Here is a 23,093-nt window from a genome sequence, read left to right on the forward strand (position 1 = left end):
ATAAAAAAATTTAATTATTGTTAATTATATATATATATATATAAAAAAATTATAATTTTAATTATATCTTCAATTTTATAAAATTAACATTTGATATTGAATTTTAAACTTAATTTTAATATTAATGTTTTTTATTGAAATTACCATTTAAAGTATAATTTTAAGTTTTTAAATGTAAAAAGTTTTTAAGTTAATTTTTTTCAAGATTAAATTTCAAGTTCAAATTTAAAATAAATTTTTAATTTTACAAAATTATAAATTAAAATTTGATTTAAGATTAAAAAAAAAATTAATATTAAAATTAAGATTACAATTCAAGTTCAAATTCAAATTAAATTTTTAATTTTATAAAATTGAAAATATAATTAAAATTGTAGTTCTAGTTTAAATTTTATAAAATTCAAATTTCAATTATTTTTAAATATATGTATATAAAAACAATATATAGTTTTAATTGTAATTTTAACTGCAATTTTATACATATAAATCTTGAAATTGAATTTTAACCTTATTTTTAATTTTAATATTATTTTATTATTTTAATTATTGTTAATTATATACAAAAAAAAAATATAATTTTAATTGTATCCTCAATTTTATAAAATTCAAATTTGATACTGAATTTTAACCTTAATTTTAATATTAATGTTTTGTATTGAAATTACAATTTAAAGTATAATTTTAAGTTTTTAAATGTAAAAAGTTTTTAAATTAATTTTTTCAAGATTAAATTTCAAGTTCAAATTTAAAATAAATTTTTAATTTTATAAAATTATAAATTAAAATTTGATTTAAAATTGAAAAAAAAAATAATAATATTAAAATTCAAGTTCAAATTCAAATTAAATTTTTGATTTTATAAAATTGAAAATATAATTAAAATTGTAGTTCTAGTTTAAATTTTATAAAATTCAAATTTCAATTATTTTTAAATATATGTATATAAAAACAATATATAGTTTTAATTGTAATTTTAACTGCAATTTTATACATATAAATCTTGAAATTGAATTTTAACCTTAATTTTAATTTTAATATTATTTTAATTATTGTTAATTATATACAAAAAAAAATTATAATTTTAATTGTATCTTCAATTTTATAAAATTCAAATTTGATACTGAATTTTAACCTTAATTTTAATATTAATGTTTTGTATTGAAATTACAATTTAAAGTATAATTTTAAGTTATTAAATGTAAGAAGTTTTTAAATTAATTTTTTCAAGATTAAATTTCAAGTTCAAATTTAAAATAAATTTTTAATTTTATAAAATTATAAATTAAAATTTGATTTAAAATTAAAAAAAAATAATAATATTAAAATTCAAGTTCAAATTCAAATTAAATTTTTGATTTTATAAAATTGAAAATATAATTAAAATTGTAGTTCTAGTTTAAATTTTATAAAATTCAAATTTCAATTATGTATATAAAAACAATATATAGTTTTAATTGTAATTTTAACTGCAATTTTATACATATAAATCTTGAAATTGAATTTTAACCTTAATTTTAATATTAGTTGTTTATATTAACTGTTTTTATTGCGATTGCAATTTAAGGTTAAATTTAAATGGTTTTAATTTAATTTAAATTGTTTATATTAACTGTTTTTATTGCGATTGCAATTTAAGGTTAAATTTAAATGGTTTTAATTTAATTTAAATTTAAATTAAAAACCATTAAAATTCAAGTTCAAATTTAAATTAAATTTCTAATTTTATAGGTTAAGGTTAAAGTGGCAGCCCGATTAAGATTCAGGCTCACTTAGACTATTCAGTCCATTGTGACAATTTTAATTTTATAAAATAATAAATTAAATTTGTTTTTAATTATATATAAAAAATTATAATTTTAATTTCAATTTTATAAAATTAAAAATTGAATTTTAACCCTAATTTTAAAATTGACTTTTATTTTATTGCAATTACAATTTAAAGCATAATTTCAAGTTTTTAAATTTGAATTAATTTTTAAATAAATGTTTTCAAGATTAAAATTTAAATTCAAATTATAATAATGTTACAATTATTTATATATAATTTTAATTAGTTAAAAAAAGTTTTAATTAAAGATTAAAAATTCACATTCTAATTTTTTTATAATTATTTATACATAATGTTAATTATATATAATTTTATAAAATTGAAGTTCTTATATATGTAATTATAACTAACAAGTAGTTTATTGAATTTTAATTTAAATTTGAGCTTAACTCTAATTGTAATCTTAGTTTTTATATTATTTTTTTAATTTTTATTGCACTTTTAATTTTTTTTAATTTAAATAGGTTTTATTAATTTAATTTTTTATACATTGTTTATTCTGGAATGGGACGACAACTCTTTGTAAGTGTTGAACAAAAATCGTTTACTATATTTTCTTTATTTGGGGAATATATTTATAGTTCTTCCAAATCGATCGCATGTCACCAAAATGATATGACCAATCCAAAACATGTAGAATTGCTCAATACGATGAAAACACGATGAAGAAATATAAACGCTATAGGAAAAGTATTTTTTGTTTGTTTATTCTGCTTCTGCGTTTTTTATTTTTTTTTTTGTGTGAAAAGTGTCTTGTTACTTTTCGGGGGTAACGATTACGTGAGTTTGAATCTTTTTTGTACATTTGTCACGAATATGTATCAAACCAAAGCGCTAATTCAGACCACAAAACCGCTCATACATATATTCAACTCATTGTCGAATTTTACTCAAAATCGTGGTGATGGTGGTGTCAGTTGTCTGTCGTCTGATTGCCAAAATGACATAAACCTCTGCCGCTTGTCTTTGTTTAACAAATTTGTTGATTGTTTTGATTTTTGGTGTTTCTTTTGATTTTGTTTTTTAAATTTATTTGTTGTATTGCATCTTGGGGGAATTGTTTATGTATAGCATGCACTCGTTATACTTAAAGCATATCTGCAGTTTATCAGTTTATTTGCTTTCTAGTCAACATCGCTTCAAAATCGCATTGAAATTAAATAAAATCGTCTACTTTTATCATTCACTACTGCAAATAAACTTTGGGGCTGTGCAGGCAGCTTTATTGTAAATTTATGGATTTTATTGCACAGACAATGGCTGTTGTTTTTTTTTCTTTTTCATGAGAAACTTCAATTCAAAAACCAAAAAAAGCATATATGGTGCGCTCTAGTTTATATGGTTTCATTTTTGTTAGTTCAAATATACTATAATTCGATGAGGGGATTTTCATGGGTTTGAGTTTTATGAATTGATATGCACGTTCATGTCAATACTACTATTCCAACTCTTTCGATTTTTTTTTCAGATCTCACATCAAATTTCCGTGTGTCATGTATGCAACTCTACATGTCACATTGAAATATTGTGCAATTTTTGTTTTTTTTTTTTTTTACCAAAGATTTATACTTATCAAAGCCAAGAGAGAAACAAAATTTAAGCCAAATGATGAATAGAAACAAATCTTTACAGTAGCTATGATGATATTCAATCAAATAAATATTTAAATGCAATATTTTATACATATATTAAATTTAGTTTTTTTTATGATAGCGCACGTGGGTGAGTTTTATGGAATTCTTAAAGAAATTATTGCTATTGGTTATTTTTTCTTATACGCATGATAAAATAATGAAAAATGAAAAATTTTAGCAGACAAGGTATGCAATTAAACAAGGAATTTTTGCAAAATATTATATACGAAACTATTATGAAATTGTGAATACACAGAAAAAAAAAATATTTGTTGTCTTCAATCACGAAATTAATTGATCCAATTAATTTTCAATTGAAATGTCTTCAATCACTTAAATGATAGTATCAATTAAAAAATTAATTGAAAGTCAATTAAAAAACTAATTGAAAATCAATTAAAAAATTAATTGATCCCATTAAAAAATTAATTGATTTTAATTTAATAATTGATTTCAATTTTTGTAATTGATTTTTGTTTCAATTAAAACATTTTTTGAATCAATTAAATTTTTAATTGAATATTTTTTAAAACTCAATTAAGACTTCATTTGGCAAAATGTTCGTGAGAATTCTTTCAGTGTATGCACACATAAGGAATACATAAAGAATCCAAAAGATGAGATTCATGTTAATTAAAATTTTAGTTTTTTGTATTATCAATTGCATACACTGTTCTTATACCCTCCACCATAGGATGGGGGGTATATTAACTTTGTCATTCCGTTTGTAACACATCGAAATATTGCGCTAAGACACCATAAAGTAACATATATATCTGGTTAGTGGTGAAATTCTGAGATGATCTAAGCTTGTCCGTCCGTCCGTCTGTCGAAATCACGCTAACTTCCGAACGAAACAAGCTATCGACTTGAAACTTGGCACAAGTAGTTGTTATTGATGTAGGTCGGATGTTTTTGAAAATGGGCCATATCGGTCTACTTTTACGTATAGCCCCCATATAAACGGAACCCCAAATTTGGCTTGCGATTGCTCTAAGAGAAGCAAATTTCATCCGATCCGGCTGAAATTTGGTACATGGTGTTAGTATATGGTCTCTAACAACCATGTAAAAATTGGTCCATATCGGTCCAATTTTACGTATAGCCCCCATATAAACGGACCCCCAAATTTGGCTTGCGATTGCTCTAAGAGAAGCAAATTTCATCCGATCTGGCTGAAATTTGGTACATGGTGTTGGTATATGTTCTCTAATGACCATGCAAAAATTGGTCCACATCGGTCCATAATTATATATAGCCCCCATATAAACCGATACCCAGATTTGACCTCCGGAGCCTCTTAGAGGAGCAAAATTGATCTGATCCGATTGAAATTTGGTCCGTGGAGTTAGTACATTGTCTCTAACAACCATGCCAAAAGTGGTCCACATCGGCCCATAATTATATATAGCCCCCATATAAACCGATACCCAGATTTGACCTCCGGAGCCTCTTAGAGGAGCAAAACTGATCTGATCCGATTGAAATTTGGTCCGTGGAGTTAGTACATTGTCTCTAACAACCATGCCAAAAGTGGTCCATATCGGTCCATAATTATATATAGCCCCCATATAAACCGATCCCCAGATTTGTCCTCCGGAGCCTCTTGGAGGAGCAAAATTCATCCGATCCGGTTGAAATTTGGAACGTGGTGTTAGAATGTGGTCTCCAACAAACACGCAAGAATTGGTCCATATCGGTCCATAATTATATATAGCCCCCATATAAACCGTTCCCTAGATTTGATCTCCGGAGCCTCTTAGAGGAGCAAAATTCATCCGATCCGGTTGAAATTGGGTACGTGGTGTTAGTATATGGTCTCTAACAACCATGCAAGATTTGGTCCATATCGGTCAATAATTATATATAGCCCCCATATAAATCGATCCCCAGATTTGTCCTCCGGAGCCTCTTGGAGGAGCAAAATTCATCCGATCCGGTTGAAATTTGGAACGTGGTGTTAGAATGTGGTCTCCAACAAACACGCAAGAATTGGTCCATATCGGTCCATAATTATATATAGCCCCCATATAAACCGTTCCCTAGATTTGATCTCCGGAGCCTCTTAGAGGAGCAAAATTCATCCATTCCGGTTGAAATTTGCAACGTGGTGTTAGTATAAGGCCGCTAATAACCATGCCAAAATTGGTCCATATCGGCCTATAGTTATATATAGGCGATCCCCAATCACACAAAAATTGGCCCTTATCGGTTCATAATCATGGTTGCCCCTCGAGCCAAAAATGATCTACCAAAATTTTATTTTTATAGAAAACATTGTCAAAATGTTATTTCTATAGAAAATTTTGTCAAAATTTTATTTCTATAGAAAATTTTGTCAAAATTTTATTTCTATAGAAACTTTTTTCAAAATTTTATTTCTATAGAACATTTTGTCAAAATTTTATTTCTATAGAAAATTTTTTATAAATTTTATTTCTATATAAATTTTTTTCCAAATTTTACTTATATAGAAAATGTTGTCAACATTTTATTTTGTCAAAATTGTATTTCTATAGAAACTTTAAACTTAATTATATACGTATTTAATCGGCCTTTTTTAGTTTAATATATACCACGTATGGACTATGTGGTATATATTACGGTGTTAGGAAGTTTTAAGATATCTTGCCATCGGCAAGTGTTACCGCAACCCAAGTAATTCGATTGTGGATGACAGTCTTCAGTAGAAGTTTCTACGCAATCCATGGTGGAGGGTACATAAGGTTCAGCCTGGCCGAACTTACGGCCGTATATACTTGTTGTAATTGATTTCTGTTTCACTTAAAACATTTGTTGAATCAATTAAATTTTTAATTGAATATTTTGTAAAACTCAATTAAGACTTTAATTGGCAAAATGCTCGTGAAATTTTTTTCAATGTATGCACACATAAGGAATACATAAAGAATCCAAAAGATGAGATTCATTTTAATTAAAATCTCTTTAGTTTTTTGTATTATCAATTGCATACTCTGTTTTTTATAATAGTTTATAAAGACTTTACGAATTATTATTACTTATACGGCCTAAAGGACTGAAAATAGTTTTAGCAACATAGTGGAAGCACTGAATGCTTGAGTTTTACATTTGGGAGTGATAATATTTCTTATTCCCACATAAATACATTCTAAACTATACTCAGTTTCATTTACAAGAGACCATGAAAGCACTAGACTAAATTTTTAATTGAATATTTTTTAAAACTCAATTAAGACTTTAATTGGCAAAATGTTCGTAATTTTTTTTTCAGTGTATGCACACATAAGGAATACATAAAGAATCCAAAAGATGAGATTCATGTTAATTAAAATCTCTTTAGTTTTTTGTATTATCAATTGCAAACTCTGTTATTTATAATAGTTTATAAAGACTTTACGAATTATTATTACTTATACGACCTAAAGGACTGAAAATAGTTTTAGCAACATAGTGGAAGCACTGAATGCTTGAGTTTTACATTTGGGAGTAATAATATTTATTATTCCCACATAAATACATTCTAAACTATACTCAGTTTCATTTACAAGAGACTATGAATGCACACAGGAGAAAATTTTATAAAATCTAACAACGCGTTCCTATGTCGTTTATGTTCAATAAATTTCTCTCAATTATCAATTCCTAGTTTTCTTCATGACTGATGTGAGAAATTAATATTTATTAATTAATATTACTTATACGACACCTGTGGTATAAATATTTGTTAAAAACTTATGAAAGAATCTAAAATCAATAAATTTTATTTTTCTGCATTGAATTTGAATTTTAATTTTATACATTCGCTCTGATTTTTTTTATATATATAGACGTTTTAGACTATACTCAGTTTCACTTATAAGAGACTATGAAAGCACACAAGAAAAACTTATAGAAGAATCTAACATCTATAAAAAATTTTAGCTTTGGATTGAAGAGTCTGTACAATAAAATTTGAGCTTTATTTGAAAATATTTTCACATTTAATTCACATTGATTTAATTTATTATTTCCACATATATACATTGTAAACTATTTTCAGTTCATTTAAAAGAGACTATGAAAGCACACAGGAGAAAATCTTGTAAAATCTAAAAAGGCGGACGTGTGTCGTTAATGTTCAGTAAATTTCTCCTTATTATCAATTTTTAGGCTTCTTCAATACCGATGTGAAAAAAACAGTTTATGAATTAATATTACTTATACGAAACCTGTGGTTTACATATTTTTTTTAAACATATGGAAGAATCTAAAATCAATAAAATTTTATTTTTCTGCATTGAAGGCTCTCCAGCATAGAATTTGAATTTTCATTGAATATATTCGCACTGATTTAATTTATTTTTATATACGTTGTATACTATACTCAGTTTCAATTCTTAGATTTCTTCAACATAGATATAAAAATGTAGGAATTAAATTTGTCAAAAACTGATAGGAGTTGTCGATGGATTGATGACTCTGCGTAATAAAATTTTAGCTTTAATTGAAAATATTTTCACATTGATTTAATTTATTATTTCCACATATATACATTGTAAACTATATTCAGTTTCATTTATAAGAGACTATGAAAGCACACAGGAGAAAACCTTGTAAAATCTAAAAAGGCGGACGTTTGTCGTTTATGTTCAGTAATTTTCTCCTTATTATCAATTCTTAGACTCCTTCAATACCGATGTGAAAAAAAAACAGTTTATGAATTAATATTACTTATACGACACCTGTGGTATAAATATTTGTTGACAACTTATGGAAGAATCTAAAATCAATAAAAATATATTTCTGTGCATTGAAGGCTGTCCGTCATAGAATTTGAACTTTAATTGCATATATTCACATTGATTTAATTTATTTTTATATACGTTGTAGACTATACCCAGCAGCGTTGCCAGAATTGTTTCACCAAAAACCGCTAGATTTGTCCAAAAAACTAGCCAAAAAAAGCTAAAAAATGTTAAAAAATAGCTAGAAAAAAAGCTAAATTTTTTTGTATCAAAAGTCACATTTTTGATTGAAATTTAACAAACTTAAAGGCTTTATTTCACTTAAAATGCATATTATTTTAATTGTATTCATTTCATTTCCATTTCTGCGAGACTGTAAGAAAATCTATGTCATATTAGCTCTGTTTGCATACTCGATACATTTTGATTACTATCACAAGTCCTTCATTTATATTTCCTAGTAAAAAACTTTTTCCCGGTAAACTTGCAATTATCAGCTGGTTAATCGTCAACAAGTCCAATGTCGCATAGAACTGCATTAGAAAATATCAATATATTTCGTTTTAACTGAATTAATGATAAATTCGTGAACGTGTACACTTCACCTAATATTACCCAAGAGAATAAAACCCATTCTAACTGTCTTGCAAGTTTATACTGAATAACTTTTATTCGAAAAATTCCCATACAAACCTATTGTCCAATTTTCGTAAATGTAAATCCATTCCATTAATAAATAGCAGATTTATTTTGATCCTATCACTACGAATTTTTTATTGCATTTTTTTGATGTTAAAAAAATAATACCACATTCAAAACTTTATTTCCTTAATTATTTCTATGTTCTGTTCCAAAGATTTTGTACACTAATGATTTTGGTATTGATTCAGAGTCAAATTTGAATTTATTCGTTTTTTCAGCTTTTTTTTCATGAGCTATCACAGTGCTTTAAAAATATGCTAACGACAACTTAAATTTCCAAATTCAGACTCGACTTTAAGTAGAAATTATTCTGTGTATAAAATGTTGAAAAACCTCTTCTATTTTTGAACGCTATTTTGGTTTGTGGTCAAGATACAAAAACTCCACAAATTTAAAGACTATTTAATTAATTTTAAGAATTTTTTAGAATTGACCCTAGCCTTCTTTCATGAAAAGATACCCATTTTTAAGTTGAATCACTTAACTATAAGGACAAAACGATTTTATTGGCTTTTGGACAAGGAAAACAGTTTATAACATATAAGAGAAATTCACAAATGCTATTATAACCAAAATTCGCGTTCGTATTTTAAAGACATGAAATCTTTGGCCTCATGACAATATTTTTTCAGTGCACAAAGCAATTCACATCCACTATTTTAATTTAGTAATATCATAATAACTTTAGAATACGTATTAAAATAACATAAAAAGGATAAACGAGTCAAATGCTATTATTCCTAATAATTTACTGACAGTTTATATAAGGAATTTGTATGGTAATAGTAGATTTAAAGTTTACGATAACTTTTATGAATACGAGGAAAAAAACTTTACATCAAGGTGTATTTGCTGCAAAAATGCCCGCATAATGGCTGGAATAATTATTAAGGCTTCAATTGAGCTTTGAAATATGCGGAAACCCTTATTCTGGCAGCAAGACTTAGATAAAAACGAAGTTTTATCCATATTTCAATAGGAACATGTCGAAAATAAAAAAAGCCAAAAATAGCTAAAAGGGTCATGAAAAAAAGCCAGAAAAAAAGCTAAAAGCTAAATGCATTTTTTCCCCGCTAAACGTCTTCAAAAAAAGCCAAATCTAGCGGGAAAAAAGCTAAATTGGCAACGCTGATACCCAGTTTCAATTCTTAAATTTCTTCAATATAGATATAAAAATGTAGGAATTACATTTGTCAAAAACTGATAGGAGTTGTCGATGGATTGATGACCCTGCGCAATAAAATTTGAGCTTTAATTGGAAATATTTCCACATTGATTTAATTTATTATTTCCACATATATACATTATAAACTTTATTCAGTTTCATTTATAAGAGACCATGAAAGCACACAAAAGAAAATCTTCTACAATCTAAAAAGGCGGACGTGTTACGTTTATGTTCAGTAATTTTCTCTTTATTTTCAATTCCTAGATTTCTTCAATATAGATATAAAAAAATGCATGAATTAACATTACTTATACGACACGTATAACATTTAAATTTGTCAAAGACTGATAGAAGATGTCTTTGGATTAAGGACTCTCCATTATAAAATTTGTTTTAATTTAATTGAAAATATTTGCACTGAATTAATTTATTATTTCAAAATATATACATTTGAAACTATACTCATTTACAAGAGACTAAGAAGACACACAGGAGAAAATCCTTTAAAACGTAATTAGGTGGACGAAGATCGTTTATGTTCAGTAACTTTCTCTCTTTTATCAATTCCAGGTGTTCCTTAAAAGCAGTTTTTTAATTGATATTACTTATACGACACATATAACATTAAAATTTATTAAAAATTTATAGGAGAATCTAAAAAGAAGAATAAAATCTCTTTGGATTGAAGCCTCTCCATCAAAGTATTTGAAGTTTAATTGAATATATTCGCATTGATTAAATTAATTTTTTCAACAAATATACCCTAGATTGGTGCAAATTGCCACTGACGGACCTATCACAGGACTGGTACCGGTGATCCAGTTTGTCGCGTGATAATTTAATGATTTCCATACTCGCTTAATATAAAAATCTTATTGGATATACATATAATATAACCTGTTGTTCAACATTTTTCAAAAGTTTTTCATTTCTGGTGCGATTCGGATAACTAAACTGAAACAGATTTCTAAGAGTTTGTCCGAGACTGGTTTATGAGGACCTGTCTATGGAGTGCTACTACTAAAATGCCCCAGGACGTGTCCTTAGGAACGAGTCCATGGCGTGCCCTAAAGTGTAAATTTACCCGGTTAATGACAAATCCATGTTAAAGTGACCGGTCCCTTCCATACGTCTTGACCAGAACTAGGACTGGTCCATGCACACCAGAGACTAGTCCTGTACCAGTCCTGTGGTTGATCCATTTCCCGTAGGGTATATTGTAAACTATACTCATTTACAAGAGACTAAGAAAGCACACAGGAGAAAATCTACCAATATGTAAAAAGGCGGATGTGTGTCGTTTATGTTCAGTAATTTTCTCCCTTTTATCAATTCCTAGATTTCTTCAATAAAGAGATAAAAAATAGTTTATTAATTAATATTACTTATAACATTTAAATTTGTTCAAAATTTATAGAAGAATCTAAAACGAAGAATTCAATTTATTTGGATTGAGGACTCTTCACCAAAGTATTCGAAGTTTAATTGAATATATTCGCACTGATTTCTTTTATTATTTCAAAATACATACATTGTAAACTATAATCATTTACAAAAGACTAAGAAAGCACACAGGATAAAATATTCCAATATGTTAAAAAGTGGATGTGTATCGTTTATATTCTGTAACTTTCTTCTTATTATCAATTCCTAGCTTTCTTCAATAAAGAAATAAAAAATAGTTTATTAATTAATATTACTTATACGACACGTATAACATTCAAATTTGTTAAACATTTATGGAAGAATCTAAAAAGGAGAATAAAATCTCTTTGAATTAAGTCCTCTCCGCCTTAGAATTTTAAGTTTAATTGAATATATTCGCATTTATTTCATCATATATTCAATTTATTTATTATTTCAACATACGAGTATATAACTTATAAATTATACTCGATTTCATTTACAAGACACTAAGAATGCACACAGTAAAAAATGTTCTAAAATCTAAAAAGACAGGCTAAGGTCGTATTTGATCAGCAATTTTCTCACTAATATCAATTGCTAGCTTTCTTCAATACCGATATAAAAAAACAGTTTATGAATTAATATTACTTATACGACAGAATTTGAACTTCATTGAAACTATTCACCCTTTGTGATTGCCTTTAATTGCATTTTTCCTTTCATCATAGCATTGACCTTTCTCAACTTTAATATACAATACTTCATGTCTACTTACATTTTGCCAATCTTCTGGTTCCTCTTTGCGTATTTCTTTAATTTTCTTCACCTCTTCGGCTTTCTTTAATTGTTCTTGTGCTGTTTGATATAAATTGCATGGTTTTATTTGTACAAATTGCATTGGATTATAGGGTGGTGGTGGTGGTGTAGGTCTAGTGACACGAGCCTTTGCCACATAGGCTGTAGGATCTGGAGAAGTAATTGACTGAAAATGAAAGAAAAGTAATAAATTAACTTTAAATTGTTACATTGTTATATGCGAATAAAAGAAGAATGATTTAGCTGGAACTGCTGGTGTTGTCTTCTCAATAACTACCCAGTGTGGTGCCACCTGTCTAGCCATTACGTTTCTTGCTTCTCCCTGGGGAGGGATGTTTGCGTTTTTGCTTCAAATATAGGCTAAATCTATAGGGCCTACGTGATTAAATGTGTTCTGTTTACAAGAAATCATTGTATACTGCAAATTTGTCGGTGAGCTTAAAATCACCGAACCTGCCAACTATGGCAAGCAACCTTAGTCCATGGCCCTCATAATATAAAGTGGGTTTTAAAAACGCTCATGAGCACAAGCAATAGCACTTTAGAACAAACATTTAACCCTTAAAATGCGGGTTATTTGAGTCGGAGATTTACAGCGGCATAACTACAAACCAATTGTCAATAAACAATAAAACACCATGGGCAAGAAGAAAGGGAAAAACTGTAGGCATCTTCTTCCATCCATTTAAATTGTCGCCAATAGCAACCCCAATATACGCGTCTCATAATTCACAAAACAGAAATGAGGAATGTATAAAAAAAAATTTGCCATATACTAGGGAGGATTTAAAGAAATTCTCAGAATGTTTTATTTTGAAGTACACTTTTTGAATAGTTTTGGTGAGAAGCTTTGGCTTGGTCACAAATCTATATGTTTTCAAAAAGGAGACTTTTCGAATTTTTCTAGTGATGTGTAGAAAATATCGTTTGGTTTTTATTAAATATTTTTAAAGTATATATTTTTGGAGAGTTATAATTCGACAAGAAAATTTATAAACAAAAAAGTCTTCATTGAATATTATGCTTCGAGTAAAATTCCTCAGTGTTTTCAGTCATATCAAGGTGAATGCTATGGAAATACTTCAAGAGTTCCACTAAAAAAATAATACATGAAAAAAATTATACATGTTTTGAAGAATCTGCGGAATTATTTAAAGAAAAAATAAAAAAGCTGATTTCAATTGTTTGACGACATCCGATTCAATTACAAAGTTTCCATCAACTTTTTTCATATTTTAGAGACTTTCTGGTTTAAACGAAACTTGCAAATATCGTAGAACATGAAACTTGCATGTGTTGACGAATCTGCGGAATTATTCAAAGAAAAAATCAAAAAGTTTATTTAAATTTTTTATACGCCCGATTCATTAAGAAAGTTTCCATCGACTTTTTTCATATTTTTGGAGACTTTCTCGTTTAAAAAAAAACTTGGAAATATAGTAGAATCTGCGGAATTATTTAAAGAAGAAAACGGTACAAAAGTTGAGTGCACATTTTTGAAGACCTCCGATTCATTAAGAAAGTCTCCAACAAGGTTTTTTATATTTTTGGAGACTTTTTGAGGTCTAAAAAACATTCAACAACTCATCCCTAGGATAAGATATGCTTTTAAAAAGTCTTCAAGATGGTCTATCCATTTTTTTTGGAGACTTGCTTTAAATACTCGCACTACTAAGATTTTTGTTACAACGCCGCACAAAAATATGAAACTTACATGTATTGAAGAATCTGCGGAATTATTTAAAGAAAAAATCAAAAAGTTGTTTTAATTTTTTTTATACACCCGATTCATTATGAAAGTTTCCATCAATGTTTTTCATATTTTTGGAGACTTTCTTGTTTAAACAAAACTTGCAAATATAGTAGAATCTGCGGAATTATTTAAAGAAAACGGTACAAAAGTTGAGTGCACATTTTTGAGGACTTCCGATTCATTAAGAAAGTCTCCAACAAGGTTTTTTATATTTTTGGAGACTTTTTGAGGTCTAAAAAATATTCAACAACTCCTAGGATACGATATGCTTTTAAAAAGTCTTCAAGATGTTCTATTCATTTTTTTGGAGACTTGCTTTAAATACTCGCCCTACTAAGATTTTTGTTACAACGCCGCACATAAATATGAAACTTGCATTTATCGAAGAATCTGCGGAATTATTTAAAGAAAAAATCAAAAAGTTGATTTCAATTTTTTTAATACGCCCTATTCATTATGAAAGTTTCCATGAACTTTTTTCATATTGTTTGGAGACTTTCTTGCTTAAACAAAACTTGGAAATATAGTAGAATCTGCGGAATTATTTATAGAAAATTGTACAAAAGTTGAGTGCACATTTTTGAAGACTTCCGATTCATTAAGAAAGTCTCCAACAAGGTTTTTTATATTTTTGGAGACTTTTTGAGGTCTAAAAAACATTCAACAACTCATCCCTAGGATACGATATGCTTTGAAAAAATCTTCAAGATGTTCTATTCATTTTTTTTTGGAGACTTGCTTTAAATATTCGCACTACTAAGATTTTTGTTACAACGCCAAAGGTAAAGAACTAATCTACTTATATACAAATCTATAGTCACAATCTATATGGGGAAAATGTGGGAAATGTTTCCAAAAGGGTTCTTTAAGACTCTTTGGAGACTTTTTCAATTTTTCTAGTGACGTGTAGAAAATGTCATTTGGTTTTTATTATATAATCTTAAGTCATATATTTTTGGAGAGTTATGTCTTGGTAAAGAAAATTTATAAAAAAAAGTCTCCATTGCATATTTTGCTTCGAATAAAATCCCACAGTGTTTTTCAGTCATTTTAAGATAAACGCTATGAATATACTTCAAAAGTTCGGCTAAAAAAGTTTTACACGGAACTTGCATATATTGAAGAATCTGCGGAATTATTTCATTAAGAAAGTCTCCAACAGTTTAAGATAAATGCTATGAAAATACTTCAAAAGTTCGGCAAAAAAATTTTACACGAAACTTGCATATATTGAAGAATCTGGGGAATTATTTAATGAAAAAATCAAAAAGTAGAGTACAATTTTTTGAAGACTTCCGATTCATTGAGAAAATCTCCAATATTTTTTTTATATTTTTGAAGACTTTCGGGTTCTCAAAAACATTCATCGACTCATCCCTAGGGTGCAATATGCTTTTAAAAAGTCTCCAAAAGTCTCATTTTTTGGAGACATGCTTTAAATACGCCAACAACTTTTCTTACAACGCCACAAGTAAGGTATAGATCGACTTATAAAGTCGCCAGTGTAAGGATTACTTTAAGTAATTTAAATCACAAAAAAAGTCTCCAAAAGTTTCCTAGTTTTTAAATAACACGATTTTTTTGAGATTTCTCAAAAAAAAATATTTTTTTATAAATAAAATATTTTTTTTTTGAGAATTAGAGTCTTCAAAAAAATATTTTTATTTTATTTATAAAAAAATACAAATATTTGTTTTTTTTTTTGAGAATGAGAGTCCTCAAAAAAATTATTTTTTTAAAAATAAAATAAAAATATTTTTTTTGAGGACTCCGATTCTCAACAGCGATGTTATTGTAGATTTCTTTAGATGTTTCTTGAGCCTTTAAAAATTCTGAAATATTATATTTCAGTACTTCACAAGGGTTTCCAAAAAAAGTTTACTGCAGTCTTACAAATCAAATCTGAGATATTAAATTGTCTCAAAAAAGTCTCGAACATTTTTTTTATATTTTTGAGTTCTACTCTCAATAACTTATTCCAATGATATGAGATGTTTTTGAAAAGTCTCCAAGAGTTTCTAATAATTTTTTGGAGACTTCCAAAACATATTCCCATAAATAAGTCTTCTTTTAACAAAAACTCTACAAGTAAAGTCCCGTAATACAGATATAAAGTCTCTTGTGTAACAATTACCTTACAGAATCTACACCAGAAAAAAGTCTCCAAAAAGGTTATCATTTGTTTAATGCTAAATAAATTTTTATTTACTGTTTTATTAACTTTTTTTGACAAAATAAAAATTTTGAAAATTATATTTGTAAGGAAATGCGTACGAAATTTCATTTTTAATTTCGAATTTATTTCTTAAGACAATTTTTGCCAATTTTTTTTTAGTTAAATAAAATATTTCAAACAGAGATATTAAATTGCATTAAGAAAGTCTCCAACAATTTTTTTTTTATATTTCTGAATTCTACTCTCATCAACTCATTCCATTGGTATGATATGCTTTTGAAAAGTCTCCAAGAACTTCTAATCATTTATTGGAGACTTTGCTAAAAATATGCCCATAAATAAGACTTCTAGTTACAACAACGCTACAAGTAATGCCCTAATATAATGATATAAAGTCTTCACTGTAGCAATTACCTTACATAATCTACACCAGAAAAAAGTCTCCAAAAACGTTAACATTTGTTTAATGTTAAATAAATTTTTATTTACTTTTTTGTGAAAATAAAAATTTTGGAAATAATATTTGTAAGGAAAGGGAGCCACCGTGGTGCAATGGTTAGCATGCCCGCCTTGCAGACACAAGGTCGTGGGTTCGATTCCTGCTACGACCGAACACCAAAAAGTTTTTCAGCGGTGGATTATCCCACCTCAGTAATGCTGGTAATATTTCTGAGGGTTTCAAAGCTTCTCTAAGTGGTTTCACTGGAATGTGGAACGCCGTTCGGACTCGACTATAAAAAGGAGGTCCCTTGTCATTGAGCTTAACATGGAATCGGGCAGCACTCAGTGATAAGAGAGAAGTTCACCACTGTGGTATCACAATGGACTGAATAGTCTAAGTGAGCCTCATACATCGGTCTGCCACATAACCTAACCTAACCTAACCTAAGGAAATGCGTAGAAAATTTTATATTTAAAGGAAATCTTAGCAAAATTTCAGATTTATTTCTTAAGAATGTTTTTGCCAAATTTTGTATTTAAATAAAATATTTGAAACAGAGATCTTAAATTGCATTAAGAAAGTCTCCAACAAGTTTTTTTTCTTCTATTTTTGAGTTCTACTCTCAATAACTTATTCCAACGATATGAGATGTTTGTGAAAAGTCTCCAAGAACATGTTTGGAGACTTCCAAAAAATATTCCCATAAATAAGATTTCTAGATACAACAACGCTACAAATAAAGTCCCGAGATACTGATATGAAGTCTCCACTGTAACAATTACCTAACGGAATCTTCACCATAAAAAAGTCTCCAAAAACGTTATCATTTGCTTAATGTTAATTACATTTTTATTTAATTTTACAAAATTTCATAAAATTTCCTCAAATGAATTTCCCTACCCTCGCCTTGAGAATTTCTACATTTCTAAGTACTGTATCATGTTGACGGAAGTATTCTCATTGAGTATGGTAATGTTGTGGTTTGTGAGTATTTCTTTCTTTCTATCCCTCTTGTCCCCACCGAAAGAACAACAATGTCATATGTTTATTTGGTGGCAAAGAGATAACTAAGAGGACACCTAAAAACCACAAAACACAATAGAGAAGGGAAAAGGCGCAAAAATTGTGTATTAAACAAACATCAGGTAAAACAAAAAGTAAGAAACAGCAAATTAACCAAGACACCATGAATGCTAAGACCCGATAGTCTTAGGATCAGGGGGATGGATGGACGTTCATTTACTTTGCTTATTTACAAACGTGCTTAAGCTTTAACAGCTTTGCCGCTTTGACGTCTTCTTTCTTGCTATACGTCATCAAATGTTTTTTTTTTTTTTGTATAAGAACCGCTTGCGGGTCTATTTGCCAGACGACATAAAGGCACCGTACCTAGCATTATCCCCATGTAAGTGCCTAAGGTTATGGCTTGGGGAAGAATTGTTGGGGGGAGGGGGTTATAGGAATTTTAAGGAGAGACAAAACAAGCCATTTTCATTTTCAAATGAGTGAATGGGCAATGACTGCGTTTTCTTTGACATAACTGCCAGATGTTATTAACTTGGAGAAAGGAAACAACAATTGTTGTCGCCATGTAATGGACATAATTGTAAGAAATTGGATAAGGAAGAATTATCTACGGAAATGTGTAGAGATTTATAAAATTTTTAGAATGTCTCCACAAGTGCACCAGGGAATATAATAACAATTGAAAGAAATAGTATGGGGTATTCTAATTAGTGGTGTAGAAAAATTTAAGTCTCCTATAAATTATTAGAATTCTTATGGCAATTTCAAAAAGTCTCCACAGGGAAATTTTATGGAGTTTTCAGTAAAAACTTAAAAAGGTTTCGCAAAAAAATTTTTTGCGTATTATAATTAGTGGAGTGTACAAAAATTTAAGTCTCCTATAAATTGTTACTGTTCTAAAGGCAATTTAAAAAAGTCTCCACAGGGAAATTTTATGGAGTTTTCAGGAAAAAATTAACTAAATTAAGTTTTGTTTTCAAAAAAAAAAAAAAATAGAAGGATTTTTTTGCGAAATCTTCACTAACTGAGAAATTCATTTATTATTTAATTTTATGGAGAGTTTTGTTTATATTGTTCTAATAGAGATCATATCTAATACGATTTTGATAATTGAAATATATACCATACTTTGAAATATATAAATAAAAAAATCTAAAAACTTATATTTTAGCTTATACACAGAAAAAAAATTTATGAAAATTTTACCAATTAAAGTCTTAATTGAGTTTTAAAAAATATTCAATTAAAAATGTAATTGATTCAATAAAGTTTTTTTATTGGAAAAAAAATCACAAAAATTAATAGTATCAATTAATTATACCCTGCGCCACACTGTGAAACAGGGTATTATAAGTTAGTGCATATGTTTGTAACACCCAGAAGGAGGCGAGATAGACACATGGTGTCTTTGGCAATAATGCTCAGGGTGGGTCCCTGAGGCGATATAACCATGTCCGTCCGTCCGTCTGTCTGTGAACACATTTTTGTGATCAAAGTCTAGATCGCAATTTAAGTCCAATCGCCTTCAAATTTGGCACATGTTCCTAATTTGGGTCAGAATAGAACCCTATTGATTTTGGAAGAAATCGGTTCAGATTTAGATATAGCTCCCATATATATCTTTCGCCTGATATGCACTAATATGGACCCAGCAGCCAGAGTTTTATACCGATTTGTTTGAAATTTTGTACAAACATAACACTTAGTCATATAGTCAATTGTGCAAGATTTGATTGAAATCGGTTCAGATTTAGATATAGCTCCCATATATATCTTTAGCCCGATATGGACTGATATGGTCCTAAAAGCCAGAGTTTTGGCCCAATTTGTTTGAAATTTTGCACAGGGAGTAGGTTTAGTACTGTAGCTATGCGTGCCATATTTGGTTGAAATCGATTCAGATTTAGATATAGCTGCCATATATATCTTTCGCCCGATATGGACTGATATGGTCTTAGAAGCCAGAGTTTTGGCCCAATTTGGTTGAAATTTTGCACTAGGAGTACAATTGGTAGTATAGTCAAGTGTGCAAAATTTGATTGAAATCGGTTCAGATTTAGATATAGCTCCTATATATATCTTTCGCCCGATATGGACTAATATGGTTCTAATAGCCAGAGTTTTGGCCCAATTTGGTTGAAATTTTGCACAGGGAGTAGATTTAGCATTGTAGCTATGCGTGCCAAATTTGGTTGAAATCGGTTCAGATTTAGATATAGTTCCCATATATATGTTTTTCTGATTTCGACAAAAATGGTCAAAATACCAAAATTTTCCTTGTAAAATCGCCACTGCTTAGTCGAAAAGTTGTAAAAATGACTCTAGTTTTCCTAAACTTCTAATACATGTATATCGAGCGATAAATCATAAATAAACTTTTGCGAAGTTTCCTTAAAATTGCTTCAGATTTAAATGTTTCCCATATTTTTTATACCCTCCACTATAGGATGGGGTGTTTATTAACTTTGTCATTCCGTTTGTAACACATCGAAATATTGCTCTAAGAACCCATAAAGTGTATATATTCTGGGTCGTTGTGAAATTCTGAGTCGATCTAAGCATGTCCGTCCGTCCGTCTGTTGAAATAACGCTAACTTCCGAACGAAACGAGCTATCGACTTGAAACTTGGCATAAGTAATTGTTATTGATGTAGGTCGGATGGTATTGTAAATGGGCCACTTTTACGTATAGCCCTCATATAAAACGAACCCCAGATTTGGCAGGAACCAAGCAGGAATTGGTACATATCGGTCCATAATTATATATAGCCCCCATATAAACCGATCTCCAGATTTGAACTTCGGAGCCTCTTGGAAGAGCAAAATTCATCCGATTTGGTTGAAATTTGGTACGTGGTTTTAATATATGGTGTCTAACAAACATGCAGGAATTGGTCCATATCGGTCCATAATCATATATAGCTCCCATATAAACCGATCCCCAGAGTTGACCTCCGGAGCCTCGTGGAAGAGCAAAATTCATCCGATTCGGTTGAAATTTGGTACGGGGTGTTAGTATATGGTCTTTAACAATTATGCCAAAATTGGTTCATATCGGTCCCCCATATAAGCCGATCCCCAGATTTGAACTCCGGAGCCTCTTGGAGGATCAAAATCCATCCGATTCGGTTGAAATTTGGTACGTGGTTTTGGTATATGGTCTCTAACAACCGTGCAGGAATTGGTCCATATCGGTTCATAATTATATATAACCCCCATATAAACCGATCTCCAGATTTGGCCTCCGGAGCCTCGTGGAAGAGCAAAATTCATCCGATTCGGTTGAAATTTGGTACGTGGTGTTAGTATATGGTCTTTAACAACTATGCCAAAATTGGTTCATATCGGTCCGTAATCATATGTAGCCCCCATATAAGCCGATCCCAAGATTTGAACTCCGGAGCCTCTTGGAGGTGCAAAATTCATCCGATCCGGTTGAAATTTGGTACGTGGTGTTATTATATGGTATTTAACAATCATGCCAAAATTGGTCCATATCGACCCAAAATCATACATAGCCCCCATATAAACCATACCCTGATTTGGTTTTTGAGCCTCTTGGAGGAGCAAATTTCATCCGAGTAAGTTGAAATTTGATATATTGTGCTAGTATATGGCCGTTAGCAACCATGCCTAACTAGGTCCATATCGGTCTATAGTTGTATATAGCCCTCAGAAAAACCGATCCCCAATCACACAAAAATTGGTCCATAACGGTTCATAATTGTATATAGCCCCCATATAAAGCGACCCCGATATTTCAATTCTGGCTCTCTAGTTACTACACAAAAGTCCATAACGGTTCGTAATTATTTGTAGACTTTCCTATATATGTTATACCTCTTGTCTAATATATACCACGTATGGACTAACTTACAATTTAGAAGACGATGTTAAGAAGTTTTAAGATGGCAAGGTCATCGGCAAGTATTACCACAACCCAAGTAATTCGATTGTGGATGACAGTCTTTCGTAGAAGTTTCTACGCAATCCATGGTGGAGGGTACATACACCCTCAAAAAAAATCGCTTCTCTAACATATGTTCCAAACATATTTTGCAGGAAGCACATATATTATTGGATACCGCCGAAACATTAATATGTTTGTTTTTGTGAGCATATTATATGTTTGGAAGCATTTTGAGTCCAAAAATAGTATATGCTTGGAAGAATTCCCCAAAGAAGATTGTGTTCATTCCCTCACATAATTTTCACTTCCACGAAATTTTTTAGTTCTTCGCATCTTTTTCTGTAATACAAATATGTCGGTTTTTTTTTTCAAAAGTCTATTCTCTTTGTTCCGAATGTCTATTCTCTTTATTCCGAATACTCCTTCTAACATTCAAATTAAATAATATTTAGACTTAAGCATATTAAATTTTTGGCCTATATATTGTGTTTAAAAATTGTGCCCGAAACACATTTTGTTTATATCGGAACATATGAAAAACATATTTTTCTAACAGTGTAGGATTCGGCCTTACGGCCGTATATGCTTGTTTTTTAATCGATATTATCATTTCTGTGATTTAAGATATTTCAATTAAAATTAATTGAATCAATTAATTTCGTGATTGAAGACAAAAAAAGGTCCCTTGAATGTCATTCCTATAAAAAATAATTACAACAAAAATAGGAAAATCAATTATAACAACAATAAAATGAAATCCCTAAAATCTGGCATATGTCTACATCCAATTAAAAATTTTAGTTTTATAGTCAATTGTTGTAAAATTTTGTAAAAATTGTATTTCTACAGACAAGTTTTTATAGAAATTATATTTCTGCACGGTTACTCTATGGAAAGATCAAAAAGGTCCGTTGAATGTCATTCCTATAGGAAACAATTACAACAGAAGGAAAAACAATTACAATAACAACAAAAATGAAATCCCTAAAATTGATTGGCATCTGTCCACATCCAACCAAAAATTTTATTTCTATAGTCAATTTTTGTAAAAATTGTATATCTACAGACAATTTTTTATAAAAAATATATTTCTGTAAAAAAATTTTTGCAAAATTTTATTTCTATAGACAATTTTTGCAAAATAATCATTTAAAAATTTTTACAAATAATGTAAATAAAAATACATTCAACAATTTAAGTCTATAGGAAAATATTGCAAACTTTTAGTAATATGGAAAATTGTGCAAAATATTTATTCTAAAAACAATTTTGTTAATCAATTAATTTTTAAAACAAAATGGTGCCTTAAATGGTATTCCTACTGGGAAAAATTTTAAGAATGATAGAAAAAAATGTTCCTCCATTAACCTGAAAAATATCTTTAAAAAAAATTACAACAACAATAGGAAATACAATTACAACAACAATAAAATGAAATCCCTAAAATGGATTGGCCTATTTCCAACCAAATATCATCATTAGTGATCCCCATTTATCCCCAGATCAATTCACTCTTATATTTACA

The 23,093-nt window shown here is 29.0% G+C and overlaps 1 protein-coding gene across 6 annotated transcripts in view; it reads right to left on the bottom strand.

Moving 5' to 3' along the window:
* smash (smallish) overlaps positions 1 to 23,093 on the bottom strand; it is a 395,735-nt gene that overhangs the window by 77,298 nt on the left and 295,344 nt on the right. For all 6 annotated transcript variants that reach the window (XM_075289509.1, XM_075289511.1, XM_075289510.1 and 3 more), the window contains one exon: positions 12,221 to 12,427. In XM_075289509.1, the coding sequence (XP_075145624.1) occupies positions 12,221 to 12,427 (207 nt within the window). The remainder of the gene's footprint in view (positions 1 to 12,220; positions 12,428 to 23,093) is intronic.

This window comes from Haematobia irritans, chromosome 1 (genome assembly GCF_050003625.1).
Source record: "Haematobia irritans isolate KBUSLIRL chromosome 1, ASM5000362v1, whole genome shotgun sequence".
In the NCBI taxonomy this organism is placed as follows: Eukaryota; Metazoa; Arthropoda; class Insecta; order Diptera; family Muscidae; genus Haematobia; species Haematobia irritans.